The sequence below is a fragment of the Protopterus annectens genome, chromosome 15.part0, assembly GCF_019279795.1.
Source record: "Protopterus annectens isolate FY-2018-M chromosome 15.part0, PAN1.0, whole genome shotgun sequence".
Classification (NCBI taxonomy): Eukaryota; Metazoa; Chordata; order Ceratodontiformes; family Protopteridae; genus Protopterus; species Protopterus annectens.
In genome coordinates, this window is record NC_056749.1 from 408,755,634 (window position 1) to 408,767,268 (window position 11,635).

Here is an 11,635-nt window from a genome sequence, read left to right on the forward strand (position 1 = left end):
TGTAGGTCATTTATAAAAATGTTGAATAGTAGAGGTCCTAAGATTGACCCCTGGGGCACTCCTATGTTATTTGGGAGAAAGCTACAGAGGTTATTCTGCCATTTTACAGACTGCTGTCTGTTTTCCAAGTAACTAGTGAACCAAGTTAGGGTGGCATCAGAGCATCCTAGTGAGTGGAGTTGCTGGATAAGTTTGATGTGGGAGATTGTGTCGAATGCTTTTGAGAGATCCAGTAACAGGACTGATGTATATAGGGTACTATCTAGGATGTTATAGATGAAATTTGTGAAGGAGACTATATATATATATTTATATATATGGAATTACTTAAATTGATTGAATACCTTTTCTGTTGACATTCATAATGTCAAAACAAATTGATCAACATTATTAATGTTGACACTCTGCTATGCATGCACCAAGAATTAATCTCAGCACATGGAAAACTAAAAGCAAGAAAGCACAAAGAAAGCATTGTTTTTTGTGGGGAGGGCAAACCCCCCCTGCACCTCCCCAGTTATATATTTTAACTCCAAGACCACACAATCCCAGGGGAAAAAAAGGTATATTCCCCTCCCTGGAGATTGCTGATCTTACACGCCTGTCAATCATCTGTTTACTTGTCCAAACTGTGTTGATTAAACAGATGTCGGCCAAAGTGCCATTCGACAAAGTTACTGGGAAACAGGCAATTTTTTAAAGTAGCATGCTTTTAAGCACTGGGGAAAGAATAGAGTACCTGGAAGCTGAAATATGAAAACATAGAAATGTGGAGAACGTGCAGCTCCAAACAGCTACCACAAGTCAGGATTGAATTCTAGTCCCTCACTGGAGCTTTGAAGGAGAAATATTAATCAGTGTTCCACCACAGATTAAGCATTATCATACATAAAGGTTCAGATAACAGTTTTATAAGTTTAACAAGGCACTCTGAATTGTGAGCAGTATAGATTTTATGACATGCCTAGGGGAAGTAAATCACTTAGCCCACAACCTGTTCATGAGATAAAATTTCTATCATGCATAACATATGCCTCATGCTTTATTGCTCATATAAGGAAAACTTGGAATGAATTATAGCTGACATATATTGTTACTGAAGCCAATATGTTTTTTTAAATTAATTAGTGTGTTGATAAATAGCTTCTTTTCCCTACTTGTGTGTAACTTAATAGGGTAAAGTTCATTATGACTTCACTATGCCTTCTTTAGTATAAATCTGTATAGTCTGACAGTTCTGCCCACCTATATAACATAATTATTTATAAGTAAAAATAAATAACATACGTTAATTAAATAAAGAAAAGTATACTGACAAGGTAAATTACTCATTCTTTCAAATGCAACTGAATTTGTTTTAAATTTAAATATATGCCTAAACTTTATATTTTAGCAGTTCTCTTGCATCTCCTTTGCTGTGTGTGCTTTATTATTCTAAAGTGTTCTCTTAACCTGTATAAATTTAAGTATGAGGAAAGGTTGGCCCATGTTTTTAGAAATGGATGCTTGCAGCACACAGTTTGAAATGTTTTTTTGTCTCTGTGCCCTGCCCCTCCTGCCTTTGTTATCATCTGAGGGTGGGAAGTAGTCACATCAGCCTGCTTCTCCATATTAATCTGTGCTAAGCCCTGTAACTAGAGGATAAAACATACATTTACTTTATAAACTTTGGCTATTTAAAATGTATGTTCCTCCTGCTAAACAAAGCAGTATCCCCACTTACTATGTTTTAACTATGAACTGCTTACGTCTGACCTACAATCCTGTCAAGAGAGCAGTGTTTACTGTGTCTGACACAGCTAATAAGGCATATGAGTCAGAACAATTTTTAGAGTGGGTGGGGTCAGTTATGTTAATATTTTGTTGACATAGGTTGTTGCATAAAACTAATCACAATGACACATTTGTTTGACATATAAGACATTGCACTGATTTTTGTTCCATTTTTTTACTTCTGAGATTCAAGCACTTCCTGCAGATAAATGTAAAAATGAAGGACAGACTACAGGAGCTGAGAGATGTTGCAAAGCAGAGGAGCAGCTTTCATACTAGACAGCTTTACTTGGCTTATGATAATGCCAGTTACAGACAAAATGAGCTTAGAGATGTGGACCACTGTCTGAAGGACATCTCTAAGTTTTATTTGGGAATAAAAGAACTAATACAACAGTCAGAAGAAATTGACAAAAAACAGCAGCAGGTACTTTCCTGCACTACACAAGAAAGTATATGTACTGAAAAGAAGAATTTGAGCCAGACAAAAAAGTCTTTCCTGGACAATGCACAACTGATTCACTCTCAGCTGAACACACTGGAGCAGACATTATACGATCGAAATAAAAGTGCATCTGCCAACAGTCGCATTCGACAATGTCAACACATAGCTCTAAAAAAGCAGTATCAAGATGTTATCTATCAGCACTATGTTAAGGAGACTGAGTATACTCACAAACTGAAGACACAGATTATGAGACAGGCAGAGCTGGCAGGATTACATCTTTCACAGGAAGATATAAATGTTTTTGTGGACAAATCGATAGCTTTACAACTTGTTGGTCATGATCTTCAGATCAGTGAAGCCAAGAAAAATTTAGCAGCTGTAGAAGAAAGACAGAGACAGTTGTTAGAACTGGAGTCCCAGATTACTGAACTTCATGTCCTGTTCCAAGATTTTGGAACAATAGTGAATGACCAGCAAGATGTGCTTAACTGCATAGAGTATAATGTTCTGAAAGCAAATAACTATACCTCTCAGGCAAATGAACCTCTTAAAAAAGCTTTGACATATCAGAAGAAATCTCGTCTCATGTCAGCCATTTCTGCAGTATTAGGTGTGTGTGTCTGTTGCACGTGTTTGTCTTGTGTTACAAAAACATTGCCTTAAATGTACACCTGAGAGGCAACATGACCTAACTGAGCAACTACTTTCAGTAAGCACAGCATTAAAAAAGATAAAACAAAACCTGCAATACCATTGGAAGGGATTTTTTTATTCTTTTTTTTTGTTGTTATTCAGCATGGAACATAAAATCCTACTTTTGTATTGATTGGTGTTTGCCTGAGACAGTGAATTAATTCAACAGAACTCAGCTGATTCATTTTCAGGTACATTTTAAATACAAAACTTTATATGGACTGCTGCATAATATTAAAGCATTCAAGGCTGTGATTTATCAAATGCCTTGCCATAACATGACTTGGCTATATTCTGTGACATCTTATGTGTTAGGTAAATACTTTATAACTCATATCTGGATTTTGATTTAATGATTAAATTATTGTAGTTTAGTTTTATTATGTTTTGAATTTTGTAGGTAAGATACATACAGACTGTCTTCCATTATAATTTATTGTCTTCCTTTAAACAGAATACCAGTTCCAGAACTGTGTACATTATTTGTTAATTTATTTATTATCCTTTTGATTACGAATATTGTTTCACAACATATTTCATATGATTAGCAGTTACTTAGATTTAGTTTAAATGAACCAGTTACAGAAACTTAAAACATGAATTCTAATGTTAGATAAGGACTGCTTGACCCACGTAGTCTATAGTTACCTTCATACTGATACACTGCAGGTTCTACTTAAGAAAAAGTTTATTTCCTCCAGCAAGCACAAGAATTGATTAATGTCTTTCCCATACTGGCGTTAAGCACTTCATAGTTGGATATAAGCTTAAGAGAAGGAAAGAGAAATTTCACATTTACTTTAGCTTTGCTTACTTGTATTATCCATTAGCTAAGCATTTTTTCAGTTTATTTTCTTTGAATTTGGCAACCATTTAAAACATGAAAACATAGTTACTTCACCAAAAGTGTTTGCTGTAGTCAAACATCTTACTCAAGGTGCAATTAAAACTTGTAAAAATATATATTAAGGTGTGCTATTGTCTTATTATTTAGGGATAAACAGTCATGAAAGAGGCAAAATAGTCTGCCAGTTTATGCATAGGTTTGAAAACTAAAGGTTGTATGTTCATACCTTGATAGAATCATATATACATATTTGGATATGCACTGTATGACCTGAGAAACTTACACAAATTGTTAACGACTGCTACTTGGTTAGAGAAATTGCAATGGACTGAAAATGCTATGTCTCAGCATCCATACTGGACACTGTAAATGGAAGGCATAGATAGGTATACAAAAGCATCATTTCAGAATAAGGCTGTGTAGTAACGTGGCTGAATATAAAAAAAATCAAAACTCGTCTATGATCAGAAGTAGAGCAAATATATATGTTACCATACCTGAGGCGACACAGTTCCAAGTATCATTTTATTACAAAGTACGCCATTTTCACTAGTTTTCTCATATATCACTGCCAAACCTTTCTCTGTCACTATAGGCAGCTGAAGTTAACTTTTCCTGCAAGTTGCCTGACATGCAAACTAACCACTGAAACCAAATGTGTTAACTGCAGGTGTTATTTTATTCTGACATGACTTCTCTTACTGCCATATTTCCAGAAGCAGTGATGTAAGCAGAATATCATCTTTTCATGCTTTAGCTAGAAGCATAGCTCTCAACTTCTTTCAAGAATCATGGACAAAACCAAAAACAATGAGGGACAATTTTTAAATATTACTGTAATTCACTTAAAAAAAATAAAAGAATGCCAGATTTTGCATCAAAATGCATTTCCTGAAGAATGATAGGTAGAAGGCACTAATGCCTGGCATTAGTGACTGTAATCCTTAGTGATCTACCAGAAATTCAAACATTCTATAAGGGACAGGGTAAAAATAGATGCAAAATTAGGGACCCTGAAAAATCAGGGACCACTGAGAGCTATGAATAGAACTAATACAATAGAAACTATAGTTAAAACCGTAAAATACTGCATGAAAAAAAAAACATTGTTTTATTTTTCCATTTCTGCTAGGTTAGGTTTAACCCTGAGGTCATCCTGATATCAGATGAACTCCATAGGTCAATGACGATTACCTTCTATAAATTACATGTTCATATAGCTAGCTTGTGAGGTACTGTAGTACACTCTTCTGGGATTTTAATGTGTCAGTGAAGAATTCAGGATGTTCTTTTAACAGTGTTACCCAAACATTATAAAAACATCCAGATGAGGTACAGTATTATCTTATATTGTTAGGATGAAAGCTTTAAATGACATTATTATTTGGATAGGAACACATAGTCTGCTTGAGATGTCTAATGGAGGGTTATTTATGATAACGCTACATAACTATTTATATATGCAGAGTAAATGTTTATTTTGAGTGACCGTTTTTCCTTTTAATCATAAGGAAAGACAAAAAACACACTGCCTCTGTATTACTTAGTAGGAATGATTTGTGACACTCTTTTTATCATTTCTGTCAAGTTATTTAGGTGATCTTTCATTCCTTAATATATAGGAAAAAACAGCATGATTGTTAATCACCTTTAAAGTACAATATGTTAAATAAAAGAGAATACTGCAGGTAACCCTACTGGCTACTTATATTTTTACAAATTCTGTATGGGAATCTCTACATATCAAAAAGGTTGCACTTTCTCAAATATCTGAATAAGCAGAGGATGTTCTTGGGCTGTATTCTTTTTTTTCAAACATCTGTATTAAATTTCCACATATGACAAAGGCAATCTTACATTTATATAAAGGAAAAACATACAAAATTATATCACTTTAGTTGCAAACAGTTTAGGTTTTATGCACTCAGAACACGTGCATTACTATTTTTTCTTGTAAGTTCCTAAGTTACATCTCTACTGAACTTTTGGAAAATGCAATCAGTATTTCCGATTCTTGTGAGACCAGTTTCAGACTTCAGCTGTATAATTTACCTGGTACCTTTTTAAGGAACTTACATGTCACTATGCATTTGTGGTCAGCTTCAAAAGTCCAGTGTAATGTGAACAAGGCTCCACTTCTGTGATACTAAAATGTTGCTAACCATCACATTCTGATTCAAGCATGCCCTCTTTGTTTACTAATACTGACCAAAAATGAATGGGAATCAAGTTTGTGTGTGTGTGTGTGTGTGTTTGTGCACATGCATCCATTTGTACATTTTTTGGCATTCTTTATCCATATAAGAACTAAATAATTTGCCATACTAATTAGAAAACTAGAGCAAACTTATGCATTATGGTCTTCAGTCTGTATACTACCCAAATTTCTTCCACTGGTCACCACAATCACCTCTCTTAGAAAGTGAAAGTACTTTATTGCTTAAGTGAAGTGCCAGTAATCAGTTACAAAAAATAATGGACAAAGTATTGTTTGTAGTGCCTAATGCATTTATATGCCAACCCAGGCCATCCCTATGGTGTTGATGTAACATTTCATAACCCATTCCTGTTCTTTATCATCTATTCAATCACAAAATAAAGAGAAAATTGCCTGCTACATAATGCTTTGGTATTTACTTAAAATAACTGTGTCACTAATACGTAACTGCTGAGAAGTCATTTTTTGTTACAACAAATCAGATTGTGTTGTCAACATTAAATGCAGTAACACCACATTTTGTACACTACATGCTCTCATCAAGATTAGGGACAGTACAACCACTTTTCTCAATATATTCATTTCTAGTCATGCTGGAGAAAGGGTCTTACATTTAAATGAGTGTATAATGTTGTACAAAAGCTTATTTATTTATTTCACTACAATGTTTTATACATTTGCACTTGATTTTGATGTTTAAATGTGTACCATAGTAATTTAAATTATGAATCACAGGTAATGGCATAAGCAGTATTTTTCAAAACAGTATAAACTACAGCCTGCAATGTATGGTTCAGTTAAATGTGAATGTTATGTGATCTGTTTTCGTGTACAATATATAAATGTGCACACACATGTATATTATGATTGCAATAAGGTAAATATTTTTTTACAAACTGTTGAAGAGTATGATATCTAAAATCTTTTTTTAGTTGTAATAAAAGAGTATAATTTATACGTGGTTGTCCTTTCTCATTTATTTTTAAATGTGTTCAGTGAATCATAATTTATATAACATATAATATGTTTTTTCTCTATATATAATGGATTAAAATCAAATGGTTACCAGATTATTTCATTCAGAACTCAAGCTGTACAATGATATGTTCACTAGCAAAGACAACGCACAAAACCTTTTCATGTTGATGAATATAAAGTGATGACCTAATTTTAACTATTTTACTGAATTATAACCTATGTCTGATCTCTCTTAATCCTTTCTATATCTTTCAATAAAATAATTCCTAGCAGCTGTACTACCTGAAAAAAATTTTTGAATTTAGTCAACTTACAAAAAAGCCTGTGTTTCTACCTTTAAGGACTGAGTTTTGTTAACTGTCGCCAATTAATTGTCTAAATATCCTTACTTTTTCTTTACAGTTGCAAGAATTGATAGGACTATAGAATACTGGAATGAACTGGAAATAACTAAAAGAAACTGGATGAGACTGGAATGAATGTCTTTATCTTTTAATTACCCAGAACTGTGCTAAACAGGTGCTAGTCTCTCCTTTATGTGCCAGATCTTCTTGTACTTTTCAGGATAATAGTCTGCATACACTGTAGTTTGGTTAAGAATGTTTTATTATGTACAGTGGAGGTAGATGCCAACAATATCTGAATCAAATCTTACATTCTCCAATAACAGTGTTGATAAACTGAAGTAGACAGAATTATAACATCCATACTTTCTGCACTCATCATACTCAGAATTATTCCTTTAATATTCTGGATGCTGGATATTTGACCTGACTTCTGCACTCACTTGAGTGCCTGTACCAGACTTCTATGGACTGCTGTGCAATGACTTTCTGCTTATCAGTCCGAATGAACTGATTCACTGTCTGAAGTATATCTTAATAATACCAAAACCTTTTAAATTTCTCCACATCTCTTTAACCTTGGTTCCCAAGCATGTTTGTAATTAATGTAATGCACATTCTGTTAGTACATTTTATTCTTATTAGTATTTTTGACTGAAGGTTACTGAAACATTCCTATATTATATTGAATCTGCATGTAAAATGTAAAATGAAGGTAAATGTCTGCATTTATAGGCCTATGCAAAGACAATACTGTATTTATGTCTAACAAAATATATTTAAGTGAAACTTAATCTTAGAACAGTTCAGGAACTAGATTCTGCTTTTATTATCACTGCTTGGTCTTCATATTGAGTGTTATATTTCCATAAATCAGTACAAGAAAAACCTGTTTTTTTAGCAGATCTTTGTATCCAGCATAAAGCAATACATCTTTCCTGATAACAACAACTGTATGAAGAGGAGCAAGCTCCACAGACATGCTAACAGAGTAATTCAATGCCTTGAAATATAGACTGTAACAAACTCCTTCATCTTGGCTTTAACTTTTAGGAGTATCTCATCTTTCTGGTTAGCCAAATCTTTCTTTAAATATATTTGAGACTCTGTCTTGATTGACTTTGGACATCCTGGGACTGTCTGTATACAATATATCTATTGTGGTGATTTACATGTGCTTTCTCAACTCAGTCACAGTGCAGGTATCCTTTATCATTGCGTGTTATACTTGACAGCCATGGTGTGACTTGGCCTCCAACAGGTGGTTAATAGGCATGCACAAACCTAAATCTGAACTACAATACGAATCCAGCACTGGGTAACTATTTACTTTTCTCAAACATGGAGATTCAAAATCACACCCTGATCACTAGTGGATTAATTAATTTTCTATGTCTACTGCCACACTCTGCTCTACTGGATGGCAGCCTGGACTGTACCTTATCTCGAAGGGGTGATTGCAGAAAGCTCCCCTAATTATTGCCCAGCTGTCATGTTTCCCCAATCCAGTCAGACTTTAGTAAATATAGTTGAGGATTATGATGCAGGTCATTTTGATTCATACAACATACTTACCCCTCCTTAAAATGGCTTTCAAGCATATTACAGCTCCATTACAACCCTACCTGTATTCACCAATGGTATATATCTCACTGTTAGTCATGGACCCCTCACTAGTACATCATGATTTGACCTCTTGAGTGTTTTCATCTGGTCTGTTTTTCCAGTGTTTCATTCATACTGTTCTTCCTTAGATTGTGGGTGAAAATAAGAATCTGATACTAGCCATCTGGTGGATTGGACCTTAGCTCTGGATATTTGTCACTGTCAAAGTGATACCCCAAACACATGAGCAAAAATAGGAAAAGGGGTTATGGATGGATGGATAGATGGACTTCTAAGAATAGCTACTCATTTTTGTTGATCCTTCAGCTGACAAACATCAGATCCTGGTGCATCTCCTCAGTTACCAGGTCTATTTCTCCCTCCTGGCTTCCACTGGACTAGTTCTTAAAATGAGATCAAGGCATCCTGAGCCTGAGTCTGAGTCATGCTTTTTGTCTGAAAAATTTTTGCTTTGTGCCTTATCATTTCCTTCCCTGTGCATACCCATAACACCCTGTGTGAGAGATGTGCAATGGGCAGACTGCACCGATTTGCTCCTGACTTTCTCAAGGACGTGATGTTAGTAAGTTGCCCTGCCTAGCCGTTAGGAAACATTCTGTAACTCTTCAGCCTCAGCGAGAGAACATGGTCTACTTTGTCTGCCCCACCCCTCTGTCATCCCTTGCTAGCATCTCATATGCCTGAGCCTCTAATCAAACTCTGGTTGCCTGGGCCATAGTCAGGGCTTTATCCCTGTATGCCATAGCAATGGCCAGTACTCATTTTGCCTATTACAGACTCACTCACTTTGAGTTGTTTATTCCACCTAAAATCATTCTGGCTTTTTGTAAAATATTATAGTATCTGTATAATTTCTACATATAGTTGGTAAAATAAAAACATAGATGGCAATAGCCGCACACTAGAAAAACAAAAATAAAAACATACCAAGTTTGACATGGTCAAAAACTTTGACTGGTGTGACAAATTTCTACATATAGATTATTATTTTTTGCTTAATTATATGGGAACATCTGGGTACTTCTAACTGTCAAATCCATCTTTGGTAATTATCATATGCATGTTGCTAATAGTAATTAATGAAGAATTCAGTGGCAGATTAAACTGGCCTCGCAGTATAAAGATCACAATAATTAGGACACTTCAAGTTTATAAATGTTAGCCATCAGGCAGTTTTCAGCACTCTTCTGATTTCTGGTGATCCCAAATAGCTTGATCCCTACAAATAGATACCTGAAAGAAGTGCAGCTAATATACTCATAAAATATTGGATTGCTCAGCTCTGTCAGCTGGGTATCATGGTAGAAGAAGAAGGAAATTGTTACACCCCACCAGGTGAAGAGCCAGCAGTAGTCAACTACCGGTGTCCTGTAGTTTACCTTATTGCAGTTCTGTCATTCCTTTTATGAATGGTGCACATTTTCAGAGGGTGGTCATTTGCATATGTAGTCTGTATGTTGTGCGCAATTAGCCTACATCATTCAATACTTTCTTTCATAAATCACAGCAAGCTTTGGTACACTAATTTATGGTGCACTGAGTCTGCTCCATGGCACACAATATTATTTGCTGGCACCCAGAGTGTTACTCTCCATCCAAATGTAACATGTATAAGAAGGTAAGGTTTACAGGAACCAGGGAATGTAAAGAAATTAATCACCTGGAAAAAATAATGAGAAAAAAGGTATCTAAAAAAAGGAAATACAGTTTTTTTAATAAAAATATTATGTTAGACCTAAAAAAGGGAAATGGCTTTCCCAGATCCTCTGCCAACAGGTGCAAAAATGAGCAATAGTCACAAAACAAAAATTATTTTTCACAAAAAAACAAACAAAAAAAAAAAAAAAAAAACAGTACACCATGAATTTTAGTGGCCGTGACACCTCTCTCCATACGCAGAAACAATAAAAGTAAATACATGAACCAAGGTAAAGAAGACTGAGGGAAAGTCAACACCCTTAACCAACCCTTGCCATAAAAAATCCCTCTGCTCCTTGCTTAACATGCTGTCTTTATACAGATGGTGGATAAGAAACCAAAATAATAGTTCAGAGTTTACTAAAGTGAGAATGGAGTTTAGTCTTTGAAGACAACATCTGAAGAGTAAGAAAGCTAGATGAAACACAAGAATCAGTCAGAACTATCCTTAGGGCTAGGGAAACTCCAAACTTCATTCAGTTGGAACCTGTTTAGTACCTCTGTTGGCTCTATATCCTGATCAGGTATTAGGACATTAAACTGTACAAGGCTATCCCTACCTCTGAGTAATTAGAAAGTTATGGGCTTTCATTTATGCCTAAAACAGGAGTGGCATTGTTTTGCCATCAGAGATTGGGTTCAAGAACGTAGTCTAATCAGTGAAGAAACAAACAGTTGGCAGAATTCTGCAAAAATATATTCCCGTTTCATTGTTAATGTTACTTAACCCATCGGGTATTATAATTTTAATGCAGCAGGGTATTATGGAGTTGATAAGCCAGAAGAATCATGATTTATGTTGGGATGTCAGTTATACAACCAGAGGAGGTTTCTTTCACCATTTTAAACAACCTACTTCCCAGCCCAGTGGACACTAAAGGTAATTGGAAGGAATACCAGCAGCTTCTTTATGAAGAGATCCCCACAGAAGCTTTACTTTTCCATGCACAGCCTCTGATGAAAGAGGAAGAAGACCCCATCCTAGAAGAAATAATGAGGGTACTAAGGAA

At 35.1% G+C, this 11,635-nt stretch overlaps 1 protein-coding gene across 1 annotated transcript; it reads left to right on the top strand.

The window, feature by feature from the left end:
• The first annotated feature begins 1,968 nt into the window (after window positions 1-1,968).
• Window positions 1,969-6,840, top strand: LOC122789713 (syntaxin-1A-like). Its single transcript, XM_044057145.1, has one exon. It carries the CDS (start codon window positions 1,991-1,993, stop codon window positions 2,882-2,884), a length of 894 nt encoding a protein of 297 aa, XP_043913080.1. The 5' UTR covers window positions 1,969-1,990; the 3' UTR covers window positions 2,885-6,840.
• The last annotated feature ends 4,795 nt before the right edge of the window (window positions 6,841-11,635 follow it).